The 18,950-nt window shown below is 47.2% G+C and overlaps 1 protein-coding gene across 1 annotated transcript; it reads right to left on the minus strand.

Annotated features, from left to right (window-relative positions):
- Positions 1-1,035: 1,035 nt before the first annotated feature.
- On the minus strand, positions 1,036-17,619 carry USP35 (ubiquitin specific peptidase 35). Its single transcript, XM_075722999.1, has 10 exons — positions 16,935-17,619; positions 15,763-15,898; positions 11,909-12,038; positions 9,271-9,372; positions 6,252-6,410; positions 5,523-5,716; positions 5,330-5,423; positions 3,671-3,777; positions 1,883-3,098; positions 1,036-1,206 (listed from the first exon to the last, which is right to left on the minus strand). The coding sequence occupies exons 1-10, from the start codon at positions 17,614-17,616 to the stop codon at positions 1,036-1,038; spliced, it is 2,991 nt and encodes a 996-aa protein (XP_075579114.1). The 5' UTR covers positions 17,617-17,619.
- Between the last annotated feature and the right edge of the window lie 1,331 nt (positions 17,620-18,950).

Here is an 18,950-nt window from a genome sequence, read left to right on the forward strand (position 1 = left end):
TTATATAATACATTGGTTTACATAGTATGTATTTATATTGGGTTGATATAATATATCTGGTTGGGCTACTCTCCTTGCAAATCAGCATTTAAAAAAAAATAGCTAGTGGGTTGAGGGGGGGCTCTGTCATTTGCCACTCAGTTCAAGGTATCCCAAAGGAAAACCCGAGTTTTAAAGGACAGATCCAGCCCAGAAAGCCATGAGATGACAGCAGCAGAAAGAGGCTAACCGAGTCCTAAAGACATATCTGGAAAAACAGCTGTGTGTCTGGGCCTGCCGTGTATCTTAACAGCATCCAGCGGTCACCAGTAACACAACAGGGCTTTGCTGGAGCCCACGTAACCCTGACTGGACCAGGTCAGTCTCTCTTGGCTGGAAGGGTTTGTGCCCCTTGGTCTCTTGGGTGCTTTGCAATGCTGCATAAAACCCCTCTGGTTGACCTGCCACTGCTCGCTGTGACCAAGCAGGCTTGCAAGATCACTGCCCCACGAGATCAGCGTTGCCATGTTGGCTGCACGGCATTTTTCAGCCTTTTCAGCCTTTTTCTACCTTTAGAGGTGTGTCAAGGTGGTTCTGAAAACCACATTAAAAAACCCAACAACCAAGCAGAGGTCCCCCCAAAACCGACTCAGCACCATGGGAAGGGCTTGCAGACGAGATACACACGGGACATCTCCATCCCTGGGGCCCCGCTGGGTCCGTCTTCATCCCCATCCCTGTCCCTATCCCCTCCCCAGGCTGGTGGCATGGCTCACAGCAGGCAAGACACGGCTACGCTGAAGCAAAAGGGCACTTCTCCGAGCTGTCGGCAGCTGCTCATCTCCGCAGTAGCTTAGTTACATTAAGGCATGAAGACCAAGTGCATAGGAAGCAGTGGGACCCTCTAGGCGCCTCCAAATCAGCCCCTGAGTCCTTTTCCATTGAAATGTTCCTCAAATCCTCCTCCAAGATGCTCGCTGTCATCAGGGTGAGGAAGAGGAGCCTCTGGCTTCAGGTGGGCCCTGTGTACACTGACTATCTGGTTTAATCCGCTGGCTAGAAGACGAGTCCATGAAAGGAGCCGGATCCGCCCCCGCCCGCCGCCGGGCTGCAGCCCCCCGACGAGCTGTCATCATCCTTGTCCCTGTCAAAGTCTCTCCACCACAGCGGGGATTTCGGCAAGGCAGAAATGTAGGCAGCTCTGTTCCTCGCTTCTTTTTCCTGCTCCTGGGAGAAGGAAGAGGGAGAAATAACACAAGGATATTTGTGGCTAAATGACCTGGGTGGGGGGATGCTCCCACCTTCCCCGAGGAGCTGGGAGCCTGTTTGGTTGCTCCTGGGAGCCTCCTCCAAATTAAACCAGGGTGAGAATGCCATGTGTTCATTTCTAAAGCTCAGCAGACGGGATGCAGCAAAACATTGCATCTCTCCAGTCATCAGAAAACAGCCCTTCCCTGTCACCTCTGGGGGAGGAGGGACCCCTCAAATTTCCCGGGGTGCTGCTCAAGTCCGATGGGACACTGCTGTTTGGAAAGCGTTGAACTCCACCAGCTGAACGAAATCTGTTCTAGCCTGTATTCCCAGCTTGCCCATCTTTCCCAGGGACTTAGGAGAAAAGTTCAGGCAGAGCTGCCTGGGGCAGGCAACAGCAAATCAACCCCGAGCACAGCCACGAGGTGTCTTGCACCAACCTCAATGCCCAATTTCATCAGGAAACTGCGACCTGTTTATACCTGGATGCTAAAAAGGAAAAGGGATTTGGCTTCAGGGAGCGGGTGGGTATCCGCATGCAGGGATTTATCCACAGGACGCGACGCTGCTGCTGCCCGGATGGGTGGGAATGTGGCCCCTGAGCCGGGCAGCCGCAGGATCGCACCCTGCTGTGCACGGCAGCGGGAGTTACCTGCAAGTAGAGGATGTTATCTTTGGAAATAGCTTCCATCAAGTCCTTATGGAGGGAGGGTTCGCCGTGCAGGCGGCCAGCCTCAGCCAGAGACTCGTGCAGTGGGCAGCTCTGCCTGCCCGGCCGCTGCCTGTAGAAGAGGACGTAGGCAGTGTCTTTGGGGAAGAAAGAGGTGACGTTGCTGACCGATTCGAAGGAGGAGAACGAAACTCTGGTGTCATTGAAGAGGTACCACTGGATTTCAAAGTCCAACTGCTTGTCGGAGGCCGGTTTCGGTGCCCCGTCCCGGGGCTGCCCGAGGGGGACAGTGTCGGTGCACTCCCTGGAGTAGCAGTAGTAATGGCCGCTCTCGGAGGAGATGCCTGAATGCACCACCACGCTGCAGAGGTCATACACAACAGACATGAAGCCACTTCCTGGGGCAGCCCTGTCCTTCCCACGCTGGCAAACCTCCTCAGTTTCCTCTGGGGTGACAAGGACGGGCAGCTTGAGCACCACGGGGATGGAGACATTGTCCAAGATCTTCTTCCTCTTCATAGTCCGTGGGTCAAAGGAGAACCGCAGCAGCGTTAGGATGAGGTAGTGTGGACCCTCTGTCAGCTCGGCCACCTTCTCAGCGTCTTGCAAGGACGCGCATTTCTCACAGTGGTATTTATTCTCTGCTGTCAGTCTCTCTGGGGATAGGAAATAGTTGATTAAATCTGGGACGGACCTGGAGTCCTTGCGAGCACACGCCTGCTCCCCAAAAGCCGAGTGAGCGGTTGTGGCTGCGTCCACGCCAACGGCATTGCCACTTGAGGGATTTGCTGCTTCTCCTGGCTCCTGGAAACCCAATGTTTCCACTGGCATCGGCGGGGCTGCAGGGTCTCTGGCCATGGGGGCCTTCCTCTGGACCCAGGGAGACCCCGTAAGCTGGCTTGGGTTTTCAGGAGGCTCAATAAACTGTGGGCCGATTTCTTCCACCGGTAAAACAGACGTGCTCCCACGCATGTGCCTGTCTGGTGGGGGAAAAGCCAGGGACAGGTCTGTGAAAGCTTCTTCTCGGGAGGAGACATTCAGACACTTCAAGCAGCGGATCTTTGTCATCATTTTACCCCCAAACATCTTCTCAATCAATGTCTTGTTTAAGTAATGATGCTCCACCGCCTGAGACATCAAGTTGGATTCCTTGAGTTTCTGGTAGATCCTTTTTCCAGTTTTTTCTTCTTCATGTAATCTTTGGCAGGGATAAAAAAGGCTGCGTTATGCACCGATATGACACCAAGAGGTAGTTTCTGAAGTAGGGTTTCTGTTCTTCACTCCAAGGGGTTAATCTGGGTTAACCTGCCTGTGCCCAGGAGTCTGGTACTGCGTGAGGAAGGTGGGGAGGGGTTGGCCAGGATTTGGGAACCTGAGGTCTCCATGTGCCATTGACCCCCCACTTCTAAACAGATTGCTGCAACACCAGAGATTCGGGATTTCCAGGTAAGAGAAAGGCAAAAATCAACATTTTACAGAGGAAGCTGAGTGGCTTGTCAGGCAAATCTCTAAACTTGGTACAATTCCCTTTGCCTTCAGAGCAAGGGCAGAAATTTTCAAGCTGAACTAAGTTCTGACCTTGCCCCTAAGCCAGCCCAAGGTTGTATCAAGGAGCCCCGGACCGGTCTCACCATCTTTCACCCCAAGCCTCCACTTCCCCACCTCCTCTGGGTCTCAGCTGCTTGCCCCATTTGCACGTGGGTCAACACTAAGTTGGGTCTAGGGATGCCATTGTCACCAGGCTCCGAAATCACGGCACTTGCTACGTACCTGTCCAGCAAGTACTTGAGATACTCCGAGCAGTCCTGCTGAGCGCCGGGGGTGAACCAGGGTGGCCAGGAGGCAGAGAGGAAACTCTCGGGTGAGATGGCAGGTCGCTGGCAGCAACACAGAAGAAGAAGTGCTTTTAACCCCAGGGATCTGCTTCTTATTTCACACAGGGGGATGGAGAGGGAAGAGGAGGGTCTTTCTGGCTGCTTCACTGGGAGCGGGGTGCACTTGTGTGCCTGACAAGGTCTCCATTTTTTCCCCTACAAGGGCTAATCCCAGTGCACAGAAAGATTTTCTTGGTTTGCTGCAAGCCAGGACTGTAAGGATGAATTTCAGCCATTATTTTACATATACTTCTATAAAATATCCACGTGTTTATTTCTTCCTTCAATTTTAAAATAGTTTATTGGCCTGACACAGAGAATTCTACTTAATTCAGACTGAATTTAATTTGATGCTCCATTTAATTTGATCAGGATCTCTCTCACCAAATCCCTTCTTAAAAAAAAAAAAACAAAGAAAAAAATCCACTAAACTTCAACCCATCATTCTGATCACTGCAGGCAGGTAATCTGCATTACCGGATAATATAATCACTGCTGTTAGGAAGCTGCTGTCTAATTAACATGGAAAAAGACCCATCTTCGGCAAAGAAGTGACTTGAACAGCCCAAAGAAGAAAAATAACTAGAAGGCTGTTAGGAAATTAGCAGGAAACTATTAACCATAAATTACACAACAAGCAAATATGCTTCTGTATTTGCTCATCACAGATCACAGACACCTTAACCTGCCATCAAAAACTAGACTCTTCTATGACCAAATATTAAATTTCACAGGTTGTCTACATTTTTCCCCCAAAAGTCATCTGTAATGACATAATACCACAATGCAACAAGACACCTCTGTCAGTCAAGGCTTGGAAAATGAAGAAGCCCAGATGACTGGTTTCACAGCAAGGGAAAATTCACTGGACTTTCAAAATCATGTCTTTCTAGGGACAGAAAGATATATTTTCAAGAGAGGAGCTAGATATGACCTAGTTGTATCGCCAGGAGTCACTCATATTAAATTTCATGTTTGTCAAGAAAGCATTCATAATTAATTTGTTTAAGGGTGTTATTTTTATTTTATTTCACACACAGAGAATTCAAAGCATCTGGAATCTAAGGGGGGGGGGGGTGTGTCTATTATTATTCTTTTAACAAAACCACTTTTAAGGCAATTTTCATCAATTGCTTGTGCTTTGCTGTGAAGCAAGGGGACAAGCAAGCAGCTCCAGTCTTCTTTGCTGCACAGCAAGAAACAAAAACCTCTGCTTTATCCCAACATGCTTTTCAGCTGGCCACATATGTAAACTATTACCGAATGGACTTCATTGTCAAAACTATTAGTTATTACATCAGTCCAACCCAGGAAGACCACAGGCGGAAGACAGGCAGCCTGGTGTGAACACAGCTCGCTTTCATGGGTGATAGGAGCTTGCCTCCTCCACCCCCAAAATTAGTCTCTTTCATATAAACAAAATTCGTCTCATTATAAAAACCCAGCAAGATCCACAGTTCCTTATCAGCACGCTGGAGTCGGCAGGAAGCAACTTGGAGACGAGCCTTTCCGCAGCCGACAGTCCAAACAAATAACTAGAACATGAAATAATTACCTGACTGTGCTCCAAAAACGCAAAGAGCCACTGGAGCTTTGTCATCAGGGGCTGGGAGTTGCCCTCGGTTAAATTCAACACCGAATGCCGAAAGCTGCAAAAGAAAAGTAAAGATGCAAACCGTAAGATGGAAAATTAGTGCAGGACATGCAACACCGGTGTGATGAGTGGGAGCAAGGGAGCAAAAACTCACTCTGAAGCCATGAAAAGAGACTGTATGATGCTGTTCATGTAGCAGGTGTTTCCCAAGTTAATTAACCCAATCTTTCCCGTCTCCGATTTGGACACCAGGCGTGGGTAGAAGCAGGCCAGCTCGTTCTTCTGGGAGGTCCAAGCATTTTGTCCCAAGAGGTGTTTAATCCGATCTTCATTTGGAATAGGAAGAGCCTTGGAAGAGAGATCTGTGTTACTAATTGTTATCTTTCCACATGAAGAATTAGTAACCAGCAACTGCAAAACTTCTCTGCTAGAGGTGTTCATGCAACTCATTTCCCCTGCTCTTTGCATGAACATGCATCTATGCAAGGACCCTTAATTGGTTTAGTGGTGGACTTGGTAATGTTAGGTTAATGGTTGGACTGGATGATCTTAATGGTCTTTTCCAACCTAAACGATTCTATGATTCTAAGGAAGTGTTTAGCTGCTAGTATTAGTACTTTAGAGGCATTCAAGATTAAAGTTATAGCTAAAACCCACAGGCACAATCAGGACTTCTGCAGGCCCACTGTAAGAGAAGTATATTCCCTCAACTTGCCTACATGGGGCTCAAACTCAGAATTTTAAACCCTTTCTTCTACTACAATTTGAGGTGTTGAGGTTAGGACATCCCTACCAGTAGGACAGTCCCTCTGCACTAGGCTGCAAACTAAGATGCCATTTCCATATGCAAAACAGAAAAATGGCCAAGAGGCGCGTGCCTTACTTTAACTGCTTCTAGGACTGGCTCGTAGAGATCTGGAAATCCTGAGAAGCGGAAGAACATGCAGTGGATGAGCTCGGCCAGCTGCTCCAGGGAGCTGGTGGCAGAGTTGGAGTCCTCCTTCTTCAGAGAGGCCACGAGCCTGGGGATGTGAGGGAGCAGCTGGAAAAGGAAAATTCACTACATCAAAAATGGCTTCAAATTACTCACAGAGCTTTAACACACATGCACAGGGGAATGAAATTCCCCCCCCAAGGCAGAAAGGACAGTCAACAGGAGTTGACTTCAGTCCCATTCTGGACTTCATTCTTCAACCTATGAACTCAGCAGCAACTCTCCTGTTGACTTTAGTAGTGCAAATGCTATAGACCTTATAGGGTTTCATGCTCCATGACACCTGCAGGTTTGTGCTGCTGCTTTGCCAGGCTGAAATTACCATTCTTTTTGCAGATCAATCTCTACTAAATCACACACCCACATTGGAAAGGAGCATTATACACTGGCTGCCAAATGCAGGGATTCAAACATACAAGGTAGATGAATTAGCGTACAAGAAGTGTTGTCTGGAGTGCTATATTTTATTTTATACTGTATAAACTAAACTGGAATTGGTATGGTCAGATAGGTAGCGACAGGCACATAAGCAGCACATTTGTTATTTTGCATTCATCTAGAAAATTTAAAAATGAACAAGCAGACACAAACGATACACTGCTCACGGGCACCCTCTGCTGACCTCGCAGCTGCACAGAGAATTAATAACCTATTCCCAACCCTGCAGATGTGCTAGAGTGACCCTGGACACTTATGCAACCTTTTTCATATTTATATTTTATGTGATTTTTACCCCAGAACAATCCTGGACTAAAGTCTCAGGATCCCCAGTCTGGCCATTTTCCAGTCCTCCCTTCCTCCCTTCATCTTCCTTTCTTCTTTCTCTCTCTTTCTTTCTCCTCAAAATGTTGGTGATTTTAACCATTTCCTTTGCATCAGAAAGGTTTTGTTGGGGAAGCAAATGAATCCCAGTGCCATTTTATAAATCAATATTTTGCCAAGCTATGATGGGAACAATTCTCAAAATCCTTCCAAAGAGCCAGGACAAACACAAAAAGATAAGAAGCAAGACAGGTTTGTGCCCTGTTTTTTATAAATAGGGGAGAAAATTTGTGCTCGCTGGGCTGCAGATGGAAACTTAAAGCCAAGAGCAACTGACAGCTTTTGGAGTGTTTCAAATTTTGGACACTCAACTGAAGACAATTCGTTGGAACGATCCTATTTTTAGAAACCAAAGAGTTTCTCAAGAAATTCAGGCTCATTTAAAGTGTCTCCAGCTGAGGAATGAAAAAACATCAGTTGAAAGTGTTGGCTAGCTTTACTTTTTTCCAGACTTATCTGTTTATTCTGTGAACTTCAGGTGAAAAGCCAAATGTAAGGGCTTTAACAAAAAAAGTATAAAATCAAACATTAATAGGAGTATTTTTCCATTACTTCTTTTATCAGTTCAATCATTGCAAGCATGCTTTTGCCTTCAACTCTGCTTTTTAATTACAGCATTCCAGTGGCAACACCGACAAGAAGCAGAGCCATGCCTTAGTGTCAACAGCAAAATAAAATATCACTGTGGAAAAGAAGAGATTCAGATGCTGCTAAAAGTGTTTTTCACCTTTAACAGTGGAGAATTCATGAAGCAGAAGTGTTCTGATTCAGTCTTCAAGTCTTATGGCGCTGATGCTCTGCAATGCTTGGAAACGTACCCCATCACTTCAAGAAATGGTAATGGGTGCCACATATTGGTGACAATTTGAAGTCACACGTGGGATGGGGCCCACTGAGTCCAAGGGACAGTCAGGCACCTGCTTAGGAAACAGCATGGGCTGCTTAAGAATGTGTTCCCTGTCCTCCGCTGCCTGAGCCCTCCAAGATGCTCTCAATGCAAATGCTTCACCTAACGCATCCCAAAGCCAGAGTTGGCAACACCTCAGCTGAAGGGGTAGGAAAAAATATGGGGCCGTATCTTCTAAGCCTGACCCTGAAACTACATCCTAAGCCAGCCTGGGTCAGCGTAGCCCTGCTCACCTTCCTGCCCCAGGCCACCCCTCCACCTCCTCCCCTCTCCTTCTCCAGGCAAATGCAATAGTGCAGGTTTGTGGTTGACCCAGACCCAGACCAAGCTGGGCAATACTGACCATCATGATTTCTGCTAGGTTAGGTTTCACCTGGGCTCCTTTTACAACACAGTTCAGCACAGGGCTGTACAAACAGCTCAGAACAAGGGAGAGTGGCTGGGAGAAGCGAGCTGTCTAAGAGCAAGAGCAGGGAAGAGGGGAACCTCCTCTTCACCTGCAGGGCTGGCAAACACCAGGTTAAAATGACTGCAAGAGCGATACAGCCACTGCTGAGGAGACCCTCAGCGTGACTTGACAGGCCATCCGATATATTTGCATTAACTGCATCCTTGGCTGGTGGGCTTTGAAGTTGAGAGAGGACCATGGGGATGCACTTGCCCATAGAGACCACTCCTCCAGCTGGTAGAGCACCGCAGAAAAAAAGTCACGCATGCGCACATTGCACACATTTCAAATCTGGAAGGGCCAAGCCCCAACCAGCTTTATACTGATTTATCCCCGGAGATGAGCCATCCAGCTGATAAGCCTCAGGAGAAATGGAGGAACCATCAGAGGAGAAAGCAAAGGCTCACTCTCCTCAGGACCTCACTCTCTGACATACTGTCATTGCTCTGTCCATGGCAACCAACTCCTTTTAGGCTCAGGATTTGCCTCCACGCCTCAGCACCAGCTCTGCGGTACCCAAAAAGCTGTTTGGGCTGCAGGAGAGGGTCAGCAGCCACCAGGACAGGCTGCAAGTGGACAGACAGGGTTGGGTTTACATCACTCAGTGAAATTAAGCAGATGAGGGAAACACTCCCCAATATCTCAGCACTTTAGGCTCCCTCCCACCCATGTTGCCCCATGGCATGATTACAGTCAGGGTGATGCCTCGTGAGTGCCGGACACAGCCTTACCAAGTGAAATGCCTCATGCGAGTGCTGGAAGCTCAGCAGCATGTACTGCAGGACAGACAAAGCCCCCTCTCTCACGATGGGGTACAACAATTTGGAGAAGACCTGGTGGGGAAGAAGAAAAGCCAATGAGAAGGCAGGATGGCACCGCAGCACGCATGAGAAGGGGCCAGCAGGGAAGAGAGGCACTGGGCATCTACCACGGCTGCTGGTCTGTCCCTGCTCCACGCTGGATGTCAAAGCAAGCAGCCCACAGCCAGTCCTCCAGAGTCATCTCCTGTCCAGAGCATGGCCTCAGGGCATCCCAAAAATACCCTGTGGGTTATCCTCACTCGTTCAGGCCTGTGCAATGCCTGCAACAGTGTGGTGGGCTGACCCTGGCTGGACACCAGGTGCCCACCAAAGCCGCTCTGTCACTCCCCTCCTCAGCTGGACAGGGGAGAGAAAATATAACAAAAGGCTCTTGGGTTGAGATAAGGACAGGGAGATCACTCAGCAATTACTGTCATGGGCAAAATGGACTCAACTTGGGGAAATTAATTTATTGCCAATCAAATCAGAGTAGGATAATGAGAAATAAAACCAAATCTTAGAACACCTTCCCCCAACCCCTCCCTTCTTCCCTGGCTCAACTTCACTCCCCGTTTTCTCTCCCTCCTCCCCTTGAGCAGCGCAGGGGGACGGGGAATGGGGGCTGCGGTCAGTTCATCACACATTGTCTCTGCTGCCCCTTCCTCCCCAGGGGAGGACTCCTCACACTCTTCCCCTGCTCCAGCGTGGGGTCCCTCCCATGGCAGACAGTCCTCCATGAACTTCTCCAGCGTGGGTCCTTCCCATGGGCTGCAGTTCTTCACAAACTGCTCCAGCGTGGGTCCCTTCCACGGGGTGCAGCCCTTCAGGAGCAGACTGCTCCAGTGTGGGTCCCCCACGGGGTCCCCAGCCCTGCCACCAAACCTGCTCCAGCCTGGGCTCCTCTCCCCATGGGGCCACAGCTCCTGCCAGGAGCCTGCTCCAGCGTGGGCTTCCCCCGGGGTCACAGCCTCCTTGGGGCACATCCCCCTGCTCCGGCGTGGGCTCCTCCCCGGGTGCAGGTGGATCTCTGCTCCCCCGTGGGCCCCCATGGGTGCAGGGGCACAGCTGCCTCGCCATGGGCTGCACCAGGGGTGCAGGGGACTCTCTGCTCCGTGCCTGGAGCACCTCCTGCCCTCCTTCTGCACTGACCTTGGGGTCTGCAGAGTCCTGCCTCTCACATATTCTCACTCCTCACTCCAGCTGCAGTTGCTGTTGCACAGGGGTTTTTTTCCCCTTCTTAAATACGTTATCCCAGAGGCGCTACCACCGTTGCTGATGGGCTCGGCCTTGGCCAGGGCAGGTCCATCTTGGAGCCGGCTGGCATTGGCTCCATTGGACATGGAGGAAGCTTTTAGCAGCTTCTCACAGAAGCCACCCCTGTAGCCCCCCTGCTCCCAAAACCTTGCCACGCAAACCCCATACACACAGTTTGGCGCAGAGCTCTGTAACACTGCTGCATCTCCATACCTCCTCATGGACGAGGCCACGCAAGCATAGAATGATGCTAGATTTTCTAAAATGTGCCTCTTCTGTTTTGTTGTGATATTTGGAACTTTATCACCAACCTTTCAGGCAAAGACGTAGAAAGCAAAGGCCTTTTTCAAAGGCTAAGTAATGATATTTATCCTACTTTACAGAAAATGGCGTAAGTTGACAATGCCCTCTACCCCTTTCAGACCATCCTTCTGAGAGTTTCCAAGAATCGCATGTTATTTTAAGGGCTGTGTCCCTTTGCTATGCATTAACAACAGAAGGAAAGATAAAGAAAAGCCAGAGATGCTTGGCTACTTTCCCACTGCTCAATGCACATGCGGGATCACAGGGACAAATGCAGTTATTGATAAAGTTCCAATACTTATGTTCCAATAATTATGGTATTGATAACTTCTACGGTGACTTCCACTGGAGGCTCAGCCAGGTGTTACACCCATCTTACAAATGAGGGAACAGCAGGACTACAGCGCAGAAAATGTTTGGAAATGGTGACCAATTTCAGCACTTGGTCACATGGGTTTCAGAGAGCAGCAAGTACACACTGCTGGCAATGGTGATGGCAATGGCAGTGGGACTTTATCTGCACTAGTAAATGAACTAAGGCCAGGGCACAGGCTTTAAAACTGATCTGTGACTGTGTGCACTGTTAACATGCTCACTGGTATGCATTTTGCCCATGCCAATCAGCACTGATCCAGGCACAGCTGAAGGAGAGTGTGTCACATTCCCAAAGGCAGGTTGTACAAGAGCTCCATAGTTTGGGAAGAAAACTGTTTGGTTGGCTTGAAAATCCTTGGCTTGTCTTATTTCATAACCTTTACGACATTGGTACCTTTGCAAACCAAGACCTACAGAACTGCAGGTTGTTCTGGAGAATGTCATCAGCCCACCACCCCATACACAGCAATGCAGCGTTTGCAGAGGATGCAGGGGGCACAACGGTCCCTTCAAAACCTCTTTTCTCTTTTCTATACATCTCAATTCACATCTCATCCTCATTCGGTTGAGAGGCAAGAAGATATCTCAGGTGCAAGAAGTCTGTTGTTCACATTTGTGGTTAAAAGAGCCCACCAACCTTTTCAATTTTCGAAAGAGTAACTTCAATCAGGATGCTGAACTTTTTCACTGCAGCCAAACCCTTCAGCAGAGCAATGATCCACTTGTCTATGTTCTTTCCCAGGGGCCAGGACACCCAGTCGATCATCCTGAAATGAAATACAAATTCTTTAAATTAAATTCAATGCATATATCAGGAAAGCCAAGCTCTGCTCTGGGTTAAACCTCCTCCAAATTTGTGTCCAGTCAGTGGGATGACCAAGTAAGAGATGGGCTCCACATAAGGCATTTCACATGTTATTCAAAGCATAACGGAGCCTGAAGTCAAATTACCCCAATGCCATCGGCACGCTGTGGCTCATCAGAGCACCTGACCCAAGTCTGTAGAAGAAAGTAGGGATTTCTTCCACTGCCTTCAGTCAGCTTGAGTTCAAGTTTTCAACATCAGTATGGTGTTCTATATACCATAGCTCTGCCTTGGGGATTTTCTAATATATCTTCCAGGGGAGGCCCTATACAGACAACCTCTGTTTTTAAAGAATCATAAGGCAGATTTAAAGGGGTAGTGTATCTGTATATCTGCATCTGTGTGAGGTCAAGATCAAGGTCTCTGCATTGTCACTGTTAGAGAACAAGTGATACTGGTATGATCAATTGTTACTGGTAAGGAAAAACCATTCAGATTCAGATCTTTAAATTCTCTGTGTGGGAAACATTCATTTCCAAAAACACATTAAAAGAAAAATACTGGTAACCCTCATAGAAGCCAGATATTCCTGAATGTCACAGCTAACAAATTTCTTCTATAGTCACGCAACCAACATGTTGCCATGTTTCTGCAAGTAATAATTACTTTACAGAAGTCACTCACAAAAAAATAACCTCAGACTGAGTGATGACACGTTGTTTCTGTTTACATTTAATGTTAAACAAAAATGGGAAGTAACTAAGGCTCGGGGTCTCCAAGGGTCAAACTTTGCTAACCATTTCGGTACCTTTGATTTGAAGATATCCCAGATCTTCATCCTCCCACCTCAGTCCAGCTATCTTACCCAATCAGTCCCTTTTGCTTATCAGTCTGTATCTTGTGCAAAATATATGAAGGGAACACAGATAACTAACCACCACAAGACAAAGAGCCAAAATAAGTGAAGTCTACAAGGAACTGGAAAAATAAAAGGCTAGCCAGTAAAGAAAGCTTGAAAAGCAGAATATGTTGGGATGTTGAGAAATACCAAAAGTCAAGCCAAGTTGGATAATTAAGCAAATACCAGAAAAGCCATGTTGTGTTGCAGAAGAAAAAGTGTTTTCTACGGCAAAACAATGACCTCTCAAGCTATTGTCTAAGGTCATGACGAACCACACCTGGAACACGGTGCACAAACCTCAACATCCTTGTCCAAGACAATGAACTGAAGTGTTGAAAAAGCCTGTTAAGGTGGCCAGGGAAATGAAGAACCTTTCCTGTGAGAAAAGCTTGAAATAACCTGGCTTGTTTAGCACAGCCATGGGAAAGCAGAAATGGGAAGGGGCTGCTCTGCCTGCATACATTGAAGGAATAAACACCAGTGAGGGAAAAGAGCTATTTCAGCTATTTATGTTGGCAAAAGATCAAAACGAACTATAAGATGGCCAGAAATATATATAGGCTGGCTATTAGAAGAGATATTCGAACCATCAGAACAGCCCAATGGTGGAACAGCTATGAAAGAAGAGCAGTGGGAGCAAAAGCCCTTCCTGCTTTGAGGAGTGTAGTTGAACATTCATGAAAGGGCTCTGTAATGTCAATGCCTATAAAGCAGCAAGATGGATTCAGGGATCCAAAGGCCCCTCTTCACCCTATCTTCTTCTACACAGGCATAAAATAACCTTGTCTACTGTAAGTTATTTTTTACCAGCACTAGTGGCTAAGTTACAGTCCTGCCTGCTGCCTGCCTGCATTGCTACAGTAGGAAGAAATTACATTTTAAATTCACATTGCACTTTCCACATTGCAAGATCCACAAATGTTTTGGAAGCCAGGGCCCTAATTTTCCAAAGGAGCCATTGATTTGGTATGCTAAACTTCTAAAAGCGCAGATCCTGATTTTCAGAGGTAGCAAATGCCTGCATTGCTGCATGATGGCAGATGCCTTCTTCATCTGGACCTGGGCTCTTTGAAACAGATACACCCTCAGGAAAAAAAAAGTAAAAAACAAATCAGTGAGTACTTCTGAAGTCATGGATGCGCATTAATAGAGTTTATTTGAAAAGAGAAAACTAAAAGAAATATCTTATAGAAATATCTTTTATCTTTTAGAGATAAAAGAGATTGTGGTGTACACTTACACCAGCAGGTGCCAGGCTTGCTTTTTTTTTTTTTACCACTATTTGTTCTCTAAGCGCTTGATCAGAAGCTCCACGCCACGTCCAGTTTATTCCCGTTACTAACTCCCAAACCCAAACTTTGGAGGAAGAGACTTCTGTATGCAACCAGTTTGTCAGGGATCCTAAGCTGAAAGATCATTTCAACTTGTACATTTTTCTTTGATTTTCTAGGCATGGAGCAGACGCTCATTAAAAGGCCAACAGTTGTGCAGTTTTCTGGGGCACCTGTCTGCCATAAACACACTGCCAAAACTTCCACATTTCTCCTAAGTGATCTTAATTACATTTTGCAGGCTCTGCTTAATGTTCAGCTATGTAATCATTTACTCATCCTTCTGCGTGACAAAGAATGTTTTAAGGAATGATGCAATTGATTTTGCAACCTCTATATTAAGACACTGGCACTCTTAGAGGCTTTATCACCTGGAGCTCACAGCAGTAGGTTCCCAGAAGGGTAAAAAGATGGAGAAGAGGGTTAAGAACTTGACTGATAACTTAATCTTCTGTCTTGGGTTGCTCTGGATGCTGGGAAAACCGTGACCTTCCCCAGCAAGTCAAAAAGAAGCAACCCCTTTCTGCATAAATAAAGTTCCCATCAGGAATAATGTGTGTTTCTGTCATGTAACCTTATTGGTGGGGGGCACAAATCCTGTAATAAGAAGAGGAAAAGAGATGTTTCCAGTGAGAAGAAGACACATCAGCTCCCTTGGGTTAAGTACACGTGCTACTGCATGTGAACATCACTCATTTCTCTAAGGAAAGCATGGGTTGGAGATACTCCTAAGCAAGTCTGGAGCAAGGCACTGGAGCACAGAGGAGCTGCAGGACTTGGACACAAGTGGGCAAGGAAGATCTGGTGATGCCAAGGAGGGCACTGGCTCTGCAAAGACCAGGTCTAACATGTCAGGTAGTATTTCACCCACTATTCTTCATCATGCCTTGGCAAGGTCTCCATTGACTCTGCCTGCACAGAGGGCAGGGATAAACATTAGACAGCAGCAAGATCCAGACCAGCAGCACCACACTCATCTGACAAAGGTCAGGGCGAGATCATTGAAACAGTTGGGTATATCTCCCTCTCCAGGATTTTTAGCTGTGACTGGTGATTTAGGATGATGTCCTCCTGAAGGGAGATGGGGATCAATATGAAATTCTGTAAAGTAGATTTTGTGAAGAAAAGGCCCTCAACAGCTTCTGGAAAAAAATCAAAGCTCTTCAAGGCATCTTATGTTGGATATCCCATAACACTACTTATTTTTAAGAAAAAATAAATCAAACCAAACAAATATAATAATAATCATCATCATCATCAGTCTTTATTCTAGTTCTCTAGGCCCTCAGGGCTGGAAAGAAGGATCCAGAAATTCCCCTTTTCCCCACACACTTCTTACAAGACAGCACCAGCCAAACCTGTTGGGATAAAACCACGCAGAGGAACTGAGTGGAGCTTTGTGGCAGGTTTTAATCCAAACTGAGAATGACGTTCACTAATGCAGCTTCTCCTACCTGCTGATGGCCGTCATCATTTGCACATCAGTGATGCTGTCATCATTGGTTAGGTTTCTTATGACACCATCCATGAGCTCCAGAGGAACAAACTGGACCACACTGGCCAAGGCGTTGGATGGCGTTTCCTGCTCTTCTGCAAGACATGGATGAGTGCCAGCAATTAAGATGTTAGTCACTGGGAAAACCAGGCACATGAGGTCATTTCTTGGTCCTAAAAGCCAAATCATTTCTGCCTACATAAATGGAGTGGATAGTCAGCTGGCGTAAATGAGCAAAGTGGAGTCTGCACTTAGCTGTGTTAGGAGGACAATTCCCCAAATCCCAGTGTAGCACGTAACAAGGTCGGGTCATAGCAGATGGGCTCTTGCATGAAGCCACACACAACCCAAAGGGAGGAAGAGATCACAGGCACAAGAACGTTCTTGGGCCAACCCTGGGTCCCAAATTCCCTCTGCATGCTCTCTTTATACTAATTACTGCAAATAATTGCAATGGGATGCGACTGCAGGTTTTCCTGCTCGAGCATCTTCCAAAGGATGAGGCTTTCATACAGAGGGCACTGAAAAATCCATCTCCTCGTGGGCTTAGGAATACTGGAGCAGGAGCTCACCTGCCAGCAGAGAGTCCAGCCTTTCACGGCACTGGTACCTCCAAAAATCTTCTGAGACCCTCTGCAATAATCTAAAGGCCCCAGAAATTTGATAAATATCTTCTGTCCCACCTTAAGATATGACCACCCTCCAAAGGGTGGGCTTCCTAAGCTACTCCTTAGTTTTGTCCCTAGTGTCTGGTAAGGAGCAGGCTGTGGGGTTCCATCAAGTCAGCCATAAGAGAGTGACATTTCTAAAAGCTTTCAAGTCCCACTCTAACCAGCTGCAGATAAGGTGCTTTCCATTAAGCCCAGCTGATGCTGTGAAGTGCTGAACACACAAACTTGTGCTGCAAATATTTCAACCCAGTTAACAACTCCTGTGTACAGACTCTGTGTGGCTTCCTATATTGTTTTCCTAGCTTAAAGCCCTGGGTAACTTTTAGGGATACTTGTTTATTATATTTCAACTGTGGCTGCATCTCTGGAATGGATGAGAACCATGAAAGATGTTAAACTAACCAAATTTGACTTCATCAGAGCCAACATTTATATTCCCAACCTTTTTTTTTTTAATTACCTGTTGAAGAAATGATAGTGAACAGCTCCTTCAAAGAGGGCAGGATGGCTGAGGTCTGAGTCCTCCAGATCCTCTGCAGCAGACCACTCACTTTGTTCACCTGCTCCAAAAACTCCATGATGTCCTCTTCCCCCTCGGAGACGCACTGGAACTGCCCGATGCACCGGATCAGCTGCTGACAAAACAAGACCTGGTGTTTGCCCGTGGGAATGCACTGAGGATGCTGGGTTAAGAGTTTGCTGATCTTTGCACACTGCTTGGGGCTGGGCCTCTCACAGACTTTCCGGAGCACCTCAATCCTCAATAAGCTGAAGATGCTGTTTGCTGACGGGCTTTCCAAGACAAACTGCAGTCCTAATTGGATATAATCGAGTACATAATGGCTTCTCTTCCCCAGAGGTCCATAGCCTTCCTGGAGGAGGCTCAGCAGGAAGCGGACGTTGAAGAACTCCTCAAATTCCTCTGGGTGGTAATGGCCATAGACCTCCAAAACCTCTTTCCCGATCTCTCTTTTATACTTGGTGTCCCCTGTGAGATAAAGCTTGGTAGACAGCTCCAGCATGGACCAGCATTGTTCACTGTCCATGGGCTGCTTCGCTGCCTCAATGACGCGCCTCACAAGCCCTTGCTTCACATTGTTGGGGTATGAGGACATCACCACGGCTTCCAGTATCTTATCCATCTCTGCTCCCAGCTGCTGAAAGAGAGGAACAGAGCAGCAGATTAGTTCAGGCAGGGTCTACTGAGCTTTCTAGCCCAGGCTGGCAAGGGATGTCAAAGAAGCAGAGCTTGAGAGCTGTCTGGGACCACTATGAGGATGGTAATTCTTGTGCCCTTTTCATGGTGGCATTCAGAAAATTTTCCACTTTGGTGATGTGTGACTGACACTAAAGCCCCCAAACTGAATGAATAAACAAAAACACAGAACTTCTTCAGACTAATCACACATTTGAGCATTTTTCTCTTGTAAACAACCCACTACACCCTTACATTTGACCCTAGGGATGGATGAGCTCCCTCTCTTCGATGGGTTCAGCAACTCAAGATGGTGCCCCACATTTCACAAAATCCACTCCCCGCCAGAGACAGCCTGCCACAGACCCATGGAGGGGTTGAGTGGGGAATTAGGGGAGCCAGGGTCTTCCACTGGTGTCTGCTGGCTCAGGTGTCCTCAAGAGGCAAAGATGCTCCTGATGATTGTCTTTACATTCAGGGAAGAAGAGAAAAGCCCTGGGAAGCAGAGATGGGATTGCAGCCTCTCTGCAACAGCAGGGGTGTACGTTTGACATTTACATCATGCTGCCAGCCAATCTGCCCGAGTGGTGCAGTCTTGGCTGCTCCCCAGGGACCTGCCGCATTTGTATGCAGGACCAAAGCGAGAGGGGAGAGAAACTGCAGAGTCAGGCAAAGTTTCCCATTCGTCATGGCCCAAATTCGTCAGCAATAAAGCGTTAGAGGAGAAAGTGCTTAAAAAAAACCCCTAAGGATTTCCCTGGAAGAGCTCAGAACAACATTTATAACCAGGTGTTGGATGCATTACTGCACAAGAAACCCCATTACAGAATGATAAAATTAGACAGCCAGGATTTCTTAAAATGTATTACAGGGACTAAATAAAGGCTCACCCACAGCAGGTCCCCCCAGTGCGATGCACTGCACAAATACACGTTTGGAGAACGTCCCTTCCTGCCTATAGCCTGAAATGATCCATGGGGGAGGGAGAAGGAAGGTATGTATCATCTTTGTTACCTAAATGGGGGATCAAGGCAGGACACATCCATCCACGCTCACGTGTGTCTGACCAGAACAATAATCACCACCTTTCTGTTCCTCAGTTTCCTAACTGTGAAATGAGGACACTGTCCTGTGAAATGAGGACAACACACAGCAATTCCTAGTGGGGTTGGTTGAAACTTCCTTCGTTAGCACTTGGAAAGCATTTGAAGCTTTCCAAGTGGGTAGTGTTATATTAATGAAAAATATACACGCAGGTGGCATGTACCCCAAGTATGGTTT

The sequence above is a fragment of the Pelecanus crispus genome, chromosome 1, assembly GCF_030463565.1.
Source record: "Pelecanus crispus isolate bPelCri1 chromosome 1, bPelCri1.pri, whole genome shotgun sequence".
NCBI lineage: Eukaryota > Metazoa > Chordata > Aves > Pelecaniformes > Pelecanidae > Pelecanus > Pelecanus crispus.

Coding starts and splice junctions, on each gene's coding strand:
- USP35 (XM_075722999.1), bottom strand. CDS start 17,616: ATGGATAAGATACTGGAAGCCGTGGTGATGTCCTCATACCCCAACAAT. Junction 6,411..9,270: donor CGCATGAGGCATTTCACTTG/GTAAGGCTGTGT, acceptor TTCCTTTTCCAG/CTGCTCCCTCACATCCCCAG. Junction 3,099..3,670: donor CTCAAGTACTTGCTGGACAG/GTACGTAGCAAG, acceptor TCCCTGCCAAAG/ATTACATGAAGAAGAAAAAA.